The 17,171-nt window shown below is 36.7% G+C and overlaps 1 protein-coding gene and 1 pseudogene across 1 annotated transcript in view; one reads left to right on the plus strand and one right to left on the minus strand.

Moving 5' to 3' along the window:
• Positions 1-907: 907 nt before the first annotated feature.
• Positions 908-3,994, minus strand: LOC107743339 (retinol dehydrogenase 11-like; annotated as a pseudogene).
• A 286-nt stretch (positions 3,995-4,280) lies between these two features.
• Positions 4,281-17,171, plus strand: part of LOC107743340 (thyroid adenoma-associated protein homolog) — an 18,742-nt gene continuing 5,851 nt past the window's right edge. The window contains exons 1-23 of the mRNA XM_016556512.1: positions 4,281-4,459; positions 5,012-5,192; positions 5,287-5,374; positions 5,753-5,779; positions 5,869-6,017; positions 6,094-6,216; positions 6,310-6,430; positions 8,151-8,293; positions 8,380-8,464; positions 8,563-8,690; positions 8,957-9,154; positions 10,262-10,979; positions 11,336-11,488; positions 11,693-11,802; positions 12,300-12,460; positions 12,971-13,104; positions 13,231-13,389; positions 13,467-13,624; positions 13,750-13,884; positions 13,991-14,095; positions 14,895-15,095; positions 15,210-15,360; positions 15,443-15,680. Of these exons, the coding sequence (XP_016411998.1) occupies positions 4,329-4,459; positions 5,012-5,192; positions 5,287-5,374; positions 5,753-5,779; positions 5,869-6,017; positions 6,094-6,216; positions 6,310-6,430; positions 8,151-8,293; positions 8,380-8,464; positions 8,563-8,690; positions 8,957-9,154; positions 10,262-10,979; positions 11,336-11,488; positions 11,693-11,802; positions 12,300-12,460; positions 12,971-13,104; positions 13,231-13,389; positions 13,467-13,624; positions 13,750-13,884; positions 13,991-14,095; positions 14,895-15,095; positions 15,210-15,360; positions 15,443-15,680 (3,797 nt within the window). The 5' untranslated portion in view covers positions 4,281-4,328. The remainder of the gene's footprint in view (positions 4,460-5,011; positions 5,193-5,286; positions 5,375-5,752; positions 5,780-5,868; positions 6,018-6,093; positions 6,217-6,309; positions 6,431-8,150; positions 8,294-8,379; positions 8,465-8,562; positions 8,691-8,956; positions 9,155-10,261; positions 10,980-11,335; positions 11,489-11,692; positions 11,803-12,299; positions 12,461-12,970; positions 13,105-13,230; positions 13,390-13,466; positions 13,625-13,749; positions 13,885-13,990; positions 14,096-14,894; positions 15,096-15,209; positions 15,361-15,442; positions 15,681-17,171) is intronic.

Here is a 17,171-nt window from a genome sequence, read left to right on the forward strand (position 1 = left end):
ACATGTGCATTCAAAATTGACAAGCGATATATATTTTTAAAGTGTTCCACTTTTTTTTAGCAGGCTTGGAATTTTTCTCATTCATTTTTCTTTTGCTAAAGAGTTGGGAATTACTTCAAATAATGCAGGCTGATGGCTTATACCATCAATCAACAACCTCTAAGCTCACAGTAGGTCTATTTTAACATATTAAAAATCAATTCCCCTTGGGAGAAAATGAATGGGATTTTTACTTCCTTAACCTGGCTGGGAGGTCAGTTTTACAAACCGTTTAAAAAAAAAAAAAAAAGTTTAAAAACAGGCCTGCAGAAGTCATGGAAATAAGTAAAATCATATTTTTGTAATGCAAATGGAAATTGCTTTCTTAATCACTTTATCTTTATTTTTCATTAGCATTTAAAATGCATTTTAATTAAAAATTCTACCATTAGGGAAAATGAATACGGTTTTTCCTCTATTTTTTTGTGAAAAATTTCACCTTTGACATGGAGTGATCAAATGAATGAATGCAAAAGTAATGTAAATCGCTTTGGATAAAAGCATACGCCAAATGCATTAATGAAACCTTTGTAATTCTAGATTTGTGCGCTTTCAGGCTTTGATTAGTTTGCATTTATAAATAGCCACCCTCCATCTTAAATGGAATTTGTGGTGACCTATTTACATTCTTCACTAATTAAAGTGTTTAACGAAAACATGGGCAATTCAATACTGCATGTCAGAAACCACGTCAATCATTAAATAAATTACACTGTAAAAAAAACAGCACATACAACTCGCACAAAACTCTAAACGGTGCCCTAAAAATCACATTCTTACAAACCAAAAACTAACATGGCTTTCTATGAATAACATAAGAATCAGTCTGCTTATCAAACATGCAAACAAAAAGCGCTGTATACTGTTATCAGGCCAGTTTAACTAGTCTCTTGCTGGCCTCCCAAAGTTTCTTTGCTACTCCAGAATCTCTAGCGAAGACTCGAAGGTGAGCCGGCTGACAGTCAGTGAAATATCCTCCATTGTGCTCGAGCACCTCGTCTGATACGGCGCAGTAGACCACCGTCATGAACATCACCACCTGCACAAGGATCCGGAACAAAACCGAGTAATGACAGATCCAGTTACTCTGAACGTAACCTGAATGAGACAAAAGACACAAGATGAACTTCACAATAATCAGTTCAGACAATTACAGGTTCTTGCTACGGTAAAGATCACTACTATTACTGCTCAGACTTCAGCAACAGCAGAGCAACCTTTTCCACTGTTGTAAAAATGAGAAAGTCAGCCTATATTTTATATCTCACCAGGGTGAACGGCGTACGCAGTCACTCCTTTCCCCTCCAGCGTGCGAGCGAGCTCCTGTGTGAAGTAAATGTTGGCCAGCTTGCTGCGGCAGTAGGTGAAGAACGGAAACAGGTTGTAGTTGAGATCTTCTGGTACTTGCAGCTGGAGCAGGTGAGATTGATCACTCTGCTCGGTGAGCTCTCTTTCAGTCGCGGGAGAAGAAGGTTGGTCAGTAAGAAGTGGCCAAGGTGGTTCACGCCAAAGCACATGGAGAAATCATCATCTGTCCAGTCGAGAACGCTGGGCATGCCTACGTAATTTATAAAAATGGACCCTTATGACTGGTGTTGTGGTCCAGGGTCACATATCTGAGTTACTTTTTCAAATAAAATTTTCAAATACTTTCCCCCCCCATTTATTCACTGACATCCCAGCCCAGGTGACAAATAGTAACACAAAAGTAACATAATGCATTACTTTCTATAAAAAGTAACAACACAATTAGTTACTTTTTTTACAGAGTAACACAATATTGTAATGCATTACTTTTAAAAGTACTGGTAACACATTACTTAAAGCCTTTACGTATAATGCATTATAAAGGCATTCATAATGTGTGCTGTAATGCATTATATCTTTTCATAAATAATTATAACCAAAGTTAAAATGCATTACAATATTTGAAAGTGTGCTTGTCATGTGTTTTAATGCATCATACTTTCTAAAGGTGAAGCAATAATAAGTGTAATGTATTATAACTGTGGTTACAAATAGTCATGAGATCATACATTGCATTATAAGGTGCATTGCAAAGCATAATTCATGCATTAAAACTACTTTTATAATGCGTTATTTATAAAGGCTTTAAGTGAAGTGTTACCAAACTAGCACTGCCTCGAGGGTCCCTGGACCCCAGGTTTAGATCATCAATTGCCACCCGGATATCAATCCTCACCTGCATTATTTATCAGAATATCCAGCCGCTTCTCCTTTTGTAAGGTTTTGCTGAACTCTCTTATAGACCTCATGTTGGCCAGGTCGACCTCCATATGCAGCACATTCATATTGTGGCTCCTGGCTTTGATCTCTCGAATGGCTTTCCTGGCTTTCTCCTCATCCCTGCAGGCCATGATCACACGAGCTCCTCGTAAAGCCAGCAACACAGCCGTCTCCTTCCCGATCCCAGTGTTCCCACCTGAAACATACAGTTGCCATGCCACATGACATGTACAAGAATAAAAGAGGCTCTTAAAAGCAGAGGAGCTTTACACTTCTCAAACACACAATAGCAATGACCTTCCTATAAAGGTTACTCCAGAACAACACAGAGTAACACATGATTCTCATCATTCAGCTAATGTGGTTTCACTTTAGATGATGGTTTGGCTTTTAATATGCAAGGAAAATATGTAATAATACAAATCGCAGGGTTGCCAACTCTCACGCATTTGGCGTGAGACACGCTTTCAGGCTCTGTCTCACGCTCTCACGCTGCCCATGTAAATCTCACGCCAAATTGGCAACTCTGCTTGTGATATGAAACAAAGTCTCAGCTTTCAGATTTTGTCAATTTTAATACGAAATTCAAACAATAAATACAGTTTTGGCAATTCGTTGTAGCGCCTCAGTTAAAGCCAGAGCCATTGAAAAACTGTTGCGACATGACACTTTGATCTCGCCGGCGTCGCCGCCACGCGGTCACGTGGTTCAGTAGCGCTCAATAGTTCCAAACAAACCAGCGCTGCCAATTTGAATGGGTTTAAGCAGGATAGACGACAACAGCTTCACTACACAGGTCTTTGCAGCAACTTTTGGTAAACATTACAGCATATTATCATGCATTGATTATTACTTCGATGACATTTACTGTATCATTTTATTCTGGAGAGTGATGGAGAGGCAACATTAATATGTTTTTCTTGTATTTAACCTTAAGGAATTCCTTACTTATAATGTGACCATACACCTTAACTATTTTTTAGTTAAATAAATGTTCTATATTTTAGTTCAATGATATTTATTTAATATTTTGAGGAGATCTTTTGGTACTAAATACTATTTATGCAATAATTATGGTCCATTAATGACCACTTAAAATATTTTTTCTAATATTTCTATTACAATTTATGTAGTATTTGAGGTTAAAATAGAATAAATGGTTTTAAATTACAATGCAAAGAGGCAAATTAGAGTCATTTTGTGGTCAGAAAAAAAAAAAAATTTCATTTAATGTCATGTTTTACCCACTAGGTACCTGTATGGCTCTTTAATAAATATACATGTATCTATTTGTCAAAAGAGTATTGCAGGTCATACCTGCTTGCTTATTTTTAAGTTTTGCATTTGAATAAATATTTAGACGTGATTAAACACTATTTTTTTTAAATCCGAAATTAATAACTTACATCCTTTTTTAACTTTTATTCATACTCGTATACGTATACACGCAGTGAATAATCATGGATGCAAGCAAATATTGAATTTAAGAAAAGTTTAAAATGGTGCTGAAAAAGGCATTCAACTGCATTCAACAATAGATTTGTATCCCCTTATATGTACAATACATATGAATTGATATTGAATCGAGATCGAATGAGATCGTTTTTCCATCTAACCTCTTCACATCCATGGAATGCCTTCTCCGTTTCAGCCATTTCAATATCAAAAAGCACAAAAGTGCGGAAAATATAATGTATAACCGGTACATTCTCTGTTAGCTAAGCCAGCATAAAACTGACTTCTTGAAAGCTAATGCAACATTCAATTAAACTATTGCCGCTTTTTAGCTCACACCTTTAGCCCATTCAGAGGGGAAACATGGCAAGTAATTGTTCATTTGGATTCAAGGATTGTTCATTTTAAAAACGTATTGCAGCATCAGAGACTGTTTACAGACTGATACTGTATTAGCCATACAGTCGCGCCGGTAGGGGCGCTGGAGTGCGCTAATCATGTACGTGACACTCGCTGTAGAATGAGATTGAGTTTACACATGGAGCTGTGTACACTGGTGTGAACTGACAAGTCTGAAGCTCGCAACTATGACGATTTTAATTTTTTCTTCGGGACAAGCTGATGCAGTTATGAAATCTGTCGTTTCAGAAGATCAAATACCATGTGATGTCAAAGACACGCTAAGGATTTTCTTGCAGAAGCTGACAGAAAATGCCAGGTAACTTAGGGAGTTAGAGAGGTGCATTCAACAATATTTTACTGTTAAAAAGTACTGTTGCATGCTGTTTCGTTATTCTTTTTTCCAAGTACACTTTAATTTGATTTGGGATGAGTAGCCCTTTGAGCTTGCTTTGAATTTCTTTGTACAAGCTCTAAATTTGTGATGTTTGTGAATTATATATGTATTTTCTTATTTATATTATGTGTATACCTTATTTTAATTATTTTTATATTTGTTATATTGTATATTTCGTTTTCTTATCGTTACTTCTTGTGTGTATGTAAACACAATCATGCCAATAATGTACTTGAAATTGAAAACTGAATATACTACAAGCAATATACTGTAATGCTATTTATGAAATTAGCTTTAGCGAGACGTATATGATTAAAAATGTTATTAAACGCAATGCATTATTTGGACATGTCAAGTGTTACCTGGACAAATCTAGAAAGAGTGTGGAAACTATTTTAAGAGGTTATTTCTAGTCCACAGGACTAAAAACACCCTTATATTGTTTGTGAATGAGAGAGAGTGTTTTATTGACAGGAGCGCAGGCAAACGGAGCAGGGAGCGCTCACTGGAGGAGGCTTCACAGATCCTGCAGAAGATCCCAAAAGAAGCACTTGGTTCCTTACAGCCTGCTGCTCTTCATCAATTTGTTCAGCTTGTTTTGGCCTTACAGCTAGAGGCAGTGACCTCTTCATCCGCTTGCCGCAAATTAGACCAAGTAATTTTCACCTTTACTTCAACATTGCCATCATTTTTTTGTTCCTGATTGTTGGTTTCCCTTAAAACAACACCTTCTTAACTCTGTTTTATAGATGCTGCAGGTTTTGGCTGAAATAAACTGCTCCATAGTCTTTGAGGAAGTTAAACAATATATGCTGACCCTTTTGCACCAAAAACAGGTTAAAAAGTAACTTTTTAATGTTATATAATAGTAGTAATATTATATACAATTTTTATTTGATATATATATATATATATATATACAGTGGGTACGGAAAGTATTCAGACCCCCTTAAATTTTTCACTCTTTGTTATATTGCAGCCATTTGCTAAAATCATTTAAGTTAATTTTTTTCCTCATTAATGTACACACAGCACCCCATATTGACAGAAAAACACAGAATTGTTGACATCTTTGCAGATTTATTAAAAAAGAAAAACTGAAAAATGCTCAGTATTTAGTAGAAGCACCCTTTTGATCTAATACAGCCATGAGTCTTTGGGAAAGATGCAACAAGTTTTTCACACATGGATTTGGGGATCCTCTGCCATTCCTCCTGTTTTCATTGAAAGATCTTCAGATAGGTGAGTGTGCATCAGTTCGCTACTACTTTACAGACATCTGTAGTCATGGCTGTTGTGTTGTAATAGCTGTGGTGTGTGTCCTATGGCAGTCTGTATGTTCTTGGAGGACAGCACTACGGGACGAGAGGTTCTCAAAGCAGAATGCAGCACTCTGCTTAATAAAGTCGCCGAGCTGATTCCTGCTGTTATGTCAGATGAAGCAACCAGAAATGGGCCACTGTGCTATCAGACTGTCAAGGTGGAAATCTAGTTATTGATTAAACAACAGCTGATGTGAATCTGCATCCTCACAGCTCTTGTTGTGTTGTTCTCAGGTTTGTTTGCAGGTGTTTCAGCTGCTGCCTGGTCAGGTGGCCCTGATGGTCTACAGTAAGGAAAGTGCAAAAATGAGTTTGAGAGATATTTTGGAGTTCCTGATGAGCGTTATCTTAGGAGAGGTTGGTGCTTGTGGTCGCAACTGTATGTTTGGAAAAAACTAAAATGATTTTATCTAGCAGTCTAATTTTGTGTCATTTAATGGTGTTTCTCAGGTTTCCAGCAGAGATACATGTTTGTTGGCTGGCACTGCGGTTGCAATGCTGCTCACCACAGCGACAGACAGTCAGTGTGCAGGATCAGCTGCCTGGAGTCTGCTGCAAATCACCAACACAGGTCAGCTACAGTATTTAATTGCACTTAAAGGGATAGTTCACCCAAAAATGAAAATTCTGTTATTAATTACTCCCCCTCATGTCGTTCCAAACCCGTAAGACCTTCATTCATCTTTGGAACACAAATTAAGATATTTCTGATGAAATCCGAGAGCTTTCTGACCCTGCTGCATAGACAGCAACGCAACTACTAGGGCTGTGACGGTCACCGTGACAACCACGTCACGTTGTCTACTGCCACCGGCGGTAGTGCACGTGACGCCACGCTCTTTATAACAAGCATAATACGAAGTTTTGTATACAAGTGTAATAACAGTAATAGTTGCAAATTGTTTTATTTAGACTATAAGACTATGGTAATTCACAAATGACCTCAAACGCCATACACAGTGTTTCCTTTAGATTGGCAGGTTTGAGCGCAGGAAAATACAGTTTATTCTGCCTTCAGCAAATTCATTTTGTGTTGGGCGATGGACCTTGTTGGGAAATTTTCTTTATTTTTAAAAAATATTTTAAAGGCTGAGGTTTGTCAATTTGAGTTTTGTCTCTTTATACAACTCTTTCTATTTGTATTTGAACTGCAAATCGTGTTTTTTAAAGTCATTTTATGGTTTAATATGTTACAATAGACATTGCCCTACCCCACTCATACAGTATTTATTTTATTTTTGCAAGGTAAAAAGCCTTAAATATTATTTTAAAAAATCCTGCAGATACCCTGTAAATTCTTTCTTTTTTATTTTTATAATTTATATACTGTATGTTGGCTATTTATATTATGCAATGCTATATGCTATCCAGACCGGTGGTTTTTAATAGCACAGTAACATCTGATTTAAAGTGAAAAACTCAAGTGTGTGTGTGTAAACATGTAATTTTTACCACAGTTTAAAGTGCTGGAAAAGCTTGAATATGCACCTTGAAAGTGCTTGAATTTGAATTTGGAAAATGTGTAAGAACCCTGCTATTTTAACGATGTCCTTGCTACCTTTCTGGGTCTTAAACGTGTCAATTGCATTGCTGTCTATGCAGGGTCAGAAAGCTCTCGGATTTCATCAAAAATGATGAAGATGAACAAAGGTCTTATGGGTTTGGAACGACTTGAGGCTGAGTAATTAATTTTTTGGGTGAACTATCCGTTTAAAGGCATATGACTACCGTTTAAAGGGGTCATATGATGCGATTTCAATTTTTCCTTTCTCTTTGGAGTGTTACAAGCTCTTGGTGCATAAAGAAGATCTGTAAAGTTGCAAAGACTAAAGTCTCAAAACCAAAGAGATATTCTTTATAACGGTTGGTAAGATTAAAAAAAAATTGGAATGTGTGTTATTTGATAAAAGATACAGTAAAAAAAGATACAATGAAATTGTAATATTTATTTTTTATTTAAATTGTAATACTTTTTAATGTATTTTAAAATGTAATTTATTCTTGTAAAGGCAAAGATAAATTAAAATTTTATTTTATTTAATTTTTTTTCTTTTTTTTTATTGTTTCTCTGTTTATTCTGATTTGTTGCTGAAAAACATTTCTTATTATTATCAGTGTTGAAAATGTTTGTGTTGCTTTTGATAAATAGAAAGCTTTCATTTGAAATATACATTTTTTGTAACAATATGACTATATAAATGTATTTTCTTGATCTATAATGTACAATTAACTTACTAGTTTGCTTTGATAGTTGCCTGTCTTTTGTGATATGTGAATGTTGTATGTCTCAGAACCGTGGAGATTGACGGTAGGTGAGCTACAGGTGGACTGTCGTCCCAGACGTCAGGACGGAGTGGACAGACTGGCTGTATGCAGGGGGTTGTTAACTTGCTGCAGAAATGACATTCTTGTCAGTCACCATAGCAACCAAGGGGTACGCAAGCAGCGCATAGACTGCTTTTTCTAAGAATGATCCAAAGTGGAACATATAATTACTTACTCTTTCTTTTGTTTTATCAGACTTGTCTTCTCCTGAATGGGCTGTTCCCCTTCATCTCAGCTCTTTGTGAAGAAAAGCTTGACTGTCATTACTATGTTTTTCAAGGTACAAGCTCTCTATCCTCATGCGTCATTCTGTAGATTGCTGGGTCTGTGCATGACTGTGGGTGACTAAAGTTGTATGCATATGTGTTTTCTTTGTAGTGTTTACTATTTGGCTGAAGAGGCTGAGAGAGTGCCTCAGTGAGGTTTGGGAAGTTACTGGTGCTCCTTTAGATTCAGACCTCCAGCAGCACCTTACACAAATCATCTGGAGCAATGCTGAGAGCCCGGTAAGCCTTTTGCACACTATGAAACAGAATATACTTTATTTTAAGGTATATGGGTTTGAACACTAAGTATGGAGTAAGATGGGCTATTTCTCCTTGGGCCGTGTTTTAAAACCACTCAGAACTCCCTAGCAGTTTTGTACAGGCAAGAACCAGTCATACTTTCTTGAGAAAATCCATATTAAATGATAAAACCAGACATTTAACCAAAGTTAATTACAGGAACACATCCACTCAGCTGGTATTTTTGTTCATTACTTTTATTGTAGTTGGATGGTGTTGCAGAGGTGGCACGCAGTGCTTTCTGTCTGTTTATGGAGATCTATGACAAGGATTGTCTGCACTTTGAGAACACAGATAAAAGACTTTATGTGGAATTATTGAACAGTATATCAGAACTGCCTTGGGAATCCAAAGCAAAGTATTTACCGCTTACTGCACTTCTGCCATATGCAGGAACAGACAAGGTAAGAGGAGTGACCAGACACCCTTGTCCATCTACCTCCTTTCTTTTTAAAATAAATGTTATATCTACTATGTTATTATTAATAATATAATATGAATATTATAAATAATATTGTATGTATAACTAATAAATAAATTTATTTTTTTAAGAATTTTATCAAGAATTCTAAGAATGTATACATTTATTCTAATATAAATTATAGCATACATTTTATTTAATATAAATGTAAAAATAAAAGCAATAATTTAAAAGGGTCATATGATGCGATTTCAATTTTTCCTTTCTCTTTGGAGTGTTACAAGCTCTTGGTGCATAAAGAAGATCTGTAAAGTTGCAAAGACTAAAGTCTCAAATCCAAAGAGATATTCTTTATAAAAGTTAAGAGTCAACCACACTTACCTAAAACGGCTCGTTCTAACACGCCTCCACATATCTACGTCATGATGTGGGAAGGTTTGCATAACGCCGCCCAAATGTTCACGCAAAGAAAGAAGGCGTAACTTTTATTCTCGCTGTAGTATTGTTGCTGCCGCCATGTCGTGAAGGCGCTGTGTGTTTCGTTGTGAAAGTGAAACTACTTTGTTTGGTCTTCCAAAAGAGGACGATATCCGCTTCATCATGCCTAGAGCTGATCTGTGCTGGTCGCTGAGGAAATACATCGACTTCGCGCTGTGGATCGCCGGATCGGCTTTCACCGTGGACGAAGCGGAGTCCAGCCCGGGGTCGTCACATGTGGTTGCCGCAAGCCCGCCCGCCTCGCCGTTCTCAAGCCCACCGGCCGCCGCTCACTCTAGCCCGCCTTGTGTGACGCTGTGTTTCGTTGTGAAAGCAAAACTACTTTGTTTGACCTTCCAAAAATGGACACGACTAGAAATCAGTGGTTAAGTTGTATTTACAACACTGTTCCAGAACAGTTCAACCCAAATATTCAGATGTGTCCATATAAAATGAAAAAATATTTTATATCAGAAATACATTTTTATGTAAATACTACATGATTTGGAAAAGAAGCTTTATTTTAGCTTTCTGAGAGTCTTATTAGCATCAGTACATTATAAAAGTCATTTTAAGTAAATGTAAAATAAAATATAGTTTCTCCTCCTAAAAGGTTTTGGAACTGTATACAGCTCTTCCCTCTCACATCCTAAAATGCCTCTCCACCAATCACCTTTCTCCATGTGCCTCAGAAGTCTACAAATCCCTCCTTCAGGAACAGAAACGCGAGCTTATTATAAATGCATCCCAAGAAGCTCCACCCACTGAACAAGACTCAGCCAATCAATGGGTTCGGAGGTGGCAACCAGTCATTCTGGAGGCTTTGACTTCGGAATTAACTCTTCTTCAAAATAACGCCTCTAGCCATCTTCTGCCCTCAACACTACGAATATTTCCAGGTGCTGTTAACACTCTGTTGTCAGCTCTGGACCCCGCGGTTCCCGGTCACCTTCACGCGTGGGCCTGTGTCATGAGCGCCCAGCGGGCCACAAGTGGACATTCCCTCTGGAGTGCGGACAGCCCCCATGCTCTTAAGACTCTCCATATTGCCCTCTCCTCTTTGGATGACAGCATCCGGCTTGCAGCTCTGAACCTCCTCTGCTGCAGTCCAAAGACCAAAGAAGCCCCATCACAAGTTGAGTATTCCGCTCTGAGAGACTTCCTCCCGCTCAATCTCAACAGCGAATCGTCACCTTTCCGCCAGCACCTTCAGGCAGCGCTGAGGAAGTTCTTGGTGAGAATAAGAGACAGTTGCATGGCAAGCATCAAAGGCCATAATGGTAAAAAAGGGCTCACGGAGGAAGAGGAGGCGGAGCTTAAACAAGGAGTCGGTGAGGAGTTTTTTGAAATTAAAATTCATGTTATATATTTTTACAGTTGATTTCAACATTATTTTAAAGGTGCACAAGTAATATTTTTATTATGTTTTGCTGGCACTCACTTGTCTTTCTAAATGACCAATATGATGATATGATGATAGTCTTTGACTACTGCCATCTATTGGCATGGATGCAAGTTTTTAGTGACGTTGTCAAAGTTTGTGTATTAATAATCAAAAAATTTTTAACATTTTAATATATGAAGCCTTTTAATCAATAGAATATAATAAAATGGCTTTATTGGTAAGATCAAGATATTTTGATATTTGATGATATTTTATATTCATGATCATGATATGTTCCCTCAGAGTTTGTTGACTGGCTCTTCCAGCTGTCATTGGTCTATTTGACTCCTGACAGCAGCTACCAGAGGAAGAAGACTGTCCTGCTCCTGCTGTCTGCAGTGCTGGAAACATGTACAGACACCTGGAGTCCAGACAGAAAGAAGGGACAACCACCTGGTAATAAAACAACACTTACAAAAGCATACCATGGTTATATATCATGTTTTCGGCATGTACCATGGTATCCTTTGAAGTACCTTGGAATACATATTATGAATTGTCGATTTTTTTTATCTTTAACTTCAAATTTATTATTTTATGTTCATTGCTAATGCTAAATATAATAAAAATGATATCAGAGATTGATTTTTTTTCTTTTAGCCAATATGTCTACTCTTATAAACTGGGCTAAAGAGAGGGGAAAGTGGGACTTCTTCTCAAAGTCAAAGATGCTTGTCCTGATTGGCTGTTTGGAGGATTCGACCAATGAGGTAAAACTAAATGAATAGACAATACCGTTCAAAACCGTGGGGTCAGTAAGATTTGTTTAAAGAAATTGGTACTTTTATTCACCAAGAATGCATTAAAAGGTGGCAGTAAAGACATTTAATAAGAGAATCTTATCAAGAAATGTTTCTTGAGCACCATTTACCAGAACAGCATATTAGAATGATTTCTGAAGGATCATGGTGACACTGAAGACTGGAGTAATGATGCTGAAAATTCAGCTTTGCCCTCACAGGAATAAATTCTAAAATACATATAAAAATAGAAAACAGTTCTTTTAAATTGTAATGATATTTCACAACATTACTGTTTATACTGTGTTTCTGATCAAATAAATGCAGCCTTGGTGAGCGTTAGAGCATTCTTAAAAAATAACATTAAGATATTACCAACCCCAGAAGTGTATGCACAGTTGAAACCCTTGCCCCAGTTGTCCGTAATGTGATGTATTTGCCTGGCATATGTTGTCCCTGTGCTGTAGATCCGTGAACTGTCTGCAGAGCTACTTCTCCGATTTTTCCCCTCGTCTCTCCCGGATGATGTCACAGCTGTGTTGTTGAGGAGGGCAGAAAGGCTGCTCCACAGCCCACGGGTCCAGGAGGCCCAGATGGGAGCACTGATGATCAAACTTCTACTGCACAAGTGAGCAAACATCGCTTTTGTCTCTTTTAGTCTTGAAGTGTGAAAGGATACACATACACTGCTATTCAAAAGTTTGATATTACAGTAAAAACAATAATATTGTGAAATATAATTACAATTTTAAATAACTGTTTTCTACTTTTGCTATATATTTTAAAATGTAATATATTCCTATGATGACAAAGCTGAATTTCCATGCAAACTTCCAGGATTCTCTGATAAATAAAAAGTTAAAAAACACAGCATTTATTTAAAACAGTCTTTCACTTATGTCACTTTTGTCTCTTTTGATCAATCTAATCCTTGATGTATTAAAGTTTTCATTTCTTTCATAAAAAAAAAAATTGTACTGACCCAATCTTTTGAACGGAAGTGTATAAGCAGAGTTTGTGCCTGGGGGTAATTTAATTTGAGTTTATTTAAAATGTGTTGGGTCCTTCTTGTTTTTATGAGAACAATATTTTCTTGTGTGCACATGTGTGTGTGTGTGTGTGTATTTCTGTGTCATAGGGTGGATGGGGCATTTGAACATGGGGAGAAACATTCAGTTAAATTGATCACGTTTCTTCTCACCAAACTGGAGCACCATTATCTCACTGCCAGGAATGACATGCTGCTTGCAGCTCGTACAACGCCTATTCATGGTATAAAACTGAGCTGAGTTTATAGATCTTGCTGCAGTTGTTTACCACTAAGTGGAGGTTTCACTACTAATATATCTGAAAATATGCTGTAATAATCCACAAATGGAGTGTGTTTTATTACTTCAGGTGTTGTAAGTGCTCTGCAGAGGGGCTTGCTGGAGGTGCCAGGGGTCCTAGTGGAGTCCATAACCCATAGTGTTGCAGGAGACATTGTATCTTTAGTAGAAAAGCTCACTCTACTGCTGTTAGGTGTGCTGTACGGGGACCAGGACACACAGGAGAAAGGTACACTGAAACTGCAGATGTAAACAATATGTCTGAAGAGATTCTCTTTTGAGAATATACTTTTCTTTTTGTCACAGATGTGCCTCCATCATTCTGTGACATGGGGAATGCAATCAGTTCTCTGATTGGTCAGGGTGGGGTTGAGGGGGCGGGACTTGATGAGGATGGAGAGGAGAATGTGCTGCTCTCTGAGGAACATAGTCTAGTGCTGACCTGCTGCTGGGTTTCCTTGAAGGTAAAGCTGCTAGAAGGATGACAGGACATCAGCCTACATTTTAAGCTGTGGTTTACAAAAAGTATTATGTATGAATAAGAAGGTTAGTCTATTACCATTACTACTAATTATTACTTTCCCGGTAGGAAATTGGTATTTTTCTGGGCTCCCTGGTGGAGAGAATCCTGTCACTGCACTGTAAAGAGCTGACTTTGAGTGTGGAAGACCTCAGGAAGGCTTCCAAAGTATTTAAAGACATCATTCTGAAATGTAGACACTGGGTAAGACAGATTAGCTTTTTTTTTATACTTTTTCCCTCCACTTTGTTTCACAGTAACATCTTATATTTGTGGTCCTGTTCTCTCTTTTTCTCTCATCTTCCATTAGGGGGCAGTAGAGGGCTGCTGTATTGGCTTTACTAAGTTCTGCAGGGCTCTACTGAGCAGCTCTGATCCGGAGATCAGAGAGATCCCGCCTCTCATATTAAAACAGGTAGACTAGAATAAAGCATTAATTCTCAACTAGAGATTCATGGGATTCTAATAGAAATGTCAATTCCAAGTTAAATGACCTGTGTTTATTTAAATGGAAAGTTCACACAAAAACGAAAATTCTGTCATTAATTACTCAGCCTCATGTTATTCCAAACCCGCGAGACCTTTGTTCATATTCGGAACACAAATTAGGATATTTTTGATGGAATCTGAGAGCTTTATTCTGACCGTGCATAGACAGCAACGCATCTGACACGTTCAAGACCCAGAAAGGTAGTTAGGACATTGTTAAAATATTCCATGTGACATTCAGCCATAATTTTATAAAGCCACGAGAATACTTTTTGTGTGCAAAGAAAACAAAAATAACTTGTTTACAAGAAGAGGAATGCACACGCATGCGTCGTGGTACTGTTGTGGACGCGCATTGAAATCTGACACGGAGGAGAAGAAATTGTTGAAAAAAGTTATTTTTGTGTTCTTCTCATAGCTTTATAAAATTACGGTTGAACCACTGATGTCACATGGACTGTTTTAACGATGTCTTTACTATGTTTCTGAGCCTTGAACGTGGTAGTTCCATTGCTGTCTATGTAGGGTCAGAAAGCTCTCGGATTCCATCAAAAATATCTTAAATTGTGTTCCGAAGATGAACGAAGATCTACCGGCTTTGGAACAACACGAGGGTGAGTAATTTTGATAGAATTTTAATTTTTGAGTGAACTATCCCTTTAAGTAGCCATTAAATCATTTTTATTTTATTAAAAAATCATATAATGCTCTCTCTCTCCCTCTAGGGCCTTTCTGTTCTCCAGTCGCCCCGTAGTACCTCAGTAACAAGGCGTGCTGCCGGTCTGCCCATGCTGATTTTGGGTGTCTTAGCTGCTGAGGACTCTAGCAAGACTCGCCCCCTTTTGGCACAAACCATTAACACCCTGCTGGACACAGCCAAAGCACCTCTTCCCCAGGACTGGGACCAAACTCTCGACTTACCACAGGTAGAGTCAATGATCTTCCTATTAAATAAATCTACAGTTTTGCTGGATCAAACATATGTTAAAGAAAAAAGTAGCTATGTTCGTAAAAGATGTCTGTCCCCTGATCTCTCACAGGTGTGTGCCGTTCACATCCTTCAAGCTCTGGTGAAGGGCTCCAGTCTGGGTGTAGCTGTTCTACAGTACACCCCTGTGGTGGCCGTTCTGTCACTCACACTCCTCAGCTCACCATGCTGGGCTATGAGGAACGCAGCCCTGCAGCTCTACAGTATGAACCGGTCACGCTCACAATTATTCTAAATTCAACCCTTGTGAATTAGTCACACATGTTGACCTTTCACTTCTCGTAGGTTCTCTATGCACCAGAATGTTGGGTCAGCAGCCTACCGGTGAAGAGGGCTCTGCTCATTCCGGCATGTCTTCTCCTTCCTTCTTTAACCTCTACCCAGCCCTACAGCCCTTCCTCCAGGGGGCGCTGGAAAGCACAGCTAAAGACCTTCATGATGCCACCCTTCTCCTGCACCCTTCCCTCTACCCTGTCCTCACCCTGCTCGCCAAACTACAGCCTGGTGCTGAGGAACAGACACGGTATGATGGTGCATACATCCAAATACATGAACATAAATGTATTATATTGTATATTACATTACATAGTATTTCATTATATTATTTACCTGATTTAAATATCCACAATTTTGTATAAGGTTATTATATTATATTATATTATATTACATTACATTACATTATATTACATTATATTATATTACATTGTATTATGTTCCGTGTTTTGATTTTTATATAATATAAAATTATATGATTTTAAACTAAAAATCTTAATGTATATTATATTATTATTGTTGTATTATATAATTTTGTTATTGTGTAGTGTTGTATTGTATTATTTTCCAGATTTGAATATAATTAGAAGTTTAACACCATATAATATGTAATATAATGTATATTTAGATTTTTATTTTAAAATCATATAATAGTATGCTATACGATCATATGATATATAAAAAAGTGGATTTATTCAAATCTGGCTATTATATTATATTATTATATTTAGTGCTGTCAAACGATTAATCGCGATTAATCGCATCCAAAATAAAAGTTTTTGTTTACATAATATATGTGTGTGTACTGTGTATATTTATTATGTATATATAAATACACACACATTCAGTATATATTAAAAAAAAAAAAGTTATGTTTATATTTTAATATATACTGAATGTGTGTGTATTTATATATACATAATAAATATACACAGTACACACACATATATTATGTAAACAAAAACATTTATTTTGGATGCGATTAATCGCGATTAATCGTTTGACAGCACTAATTATATTATATTATATATATTATATTTTGCCAAATTTGAATACCCAAAATTTTGTATCAAATCATATGATTTTGATATTATATAAATAGATTTTTATTATTTTGGATATTCAAATCTGTCAAATGCCTTTTCCCCTTAGTAATGATTAATATTCACTTGTTTCTTATCTGTTTGATGTCTTTGTGTTTTCTTCAGGGCTCTGTCGGAATTCCTGCCTCCGCTCTTCCTCCTAGCTGCCAGCCCAGTCTATGGTATTATATTACATTGTATTATGTTCCGTGTTTTGATTTTTATATAATATAAAATTATATGATTTTAAACAAAAAATCTTAATGTATATTATATTATTATTGTTGTATTATATAATTTTGTTATTGTGTAGTGTTGTATTGTATTATTTTCCAGATTTGAATATAATTAGAAGTTTAACACCATATAATATGTAATATAATGTATATTTAGATTTTTATTTTAAAATCATATAATAGTATGCTATACGATCATATGATATATAAAAAAGTGGATTTATTCAAATCTGGCTATTATATTATATTATTATATTTAGTGCTGTCAAACGATTAATCGCGATTAATCGCATCCAAAATAAAAGTTTTTGTTTACATAATATATGTGTGTGTATGTGTATTATGTATATTTATTATGTATATAAAAATACACACACATACAGCATATATTTTGAAAATATTTACATGTATATACATTTATAT

This window comes from Sinocyclocheilus rhinocerous, unplaced genomic scaffold (assembly GCF_001515625.1).
Source record: "Sinocyclocheilus rhinocerous isolate Xijiao unplaced genomic scaffold, SAMN03320098_v1.1 scaffold2844, whole genome shotgun sequence".
Classification (NCBI taxonomy): Eukaryota; Metazoa; Chordata; class Actinopteri; order Cypriniformes; family Cyprinidae; genus Sinocyclocheilus; species Sinocyclocheilus rhinocerous.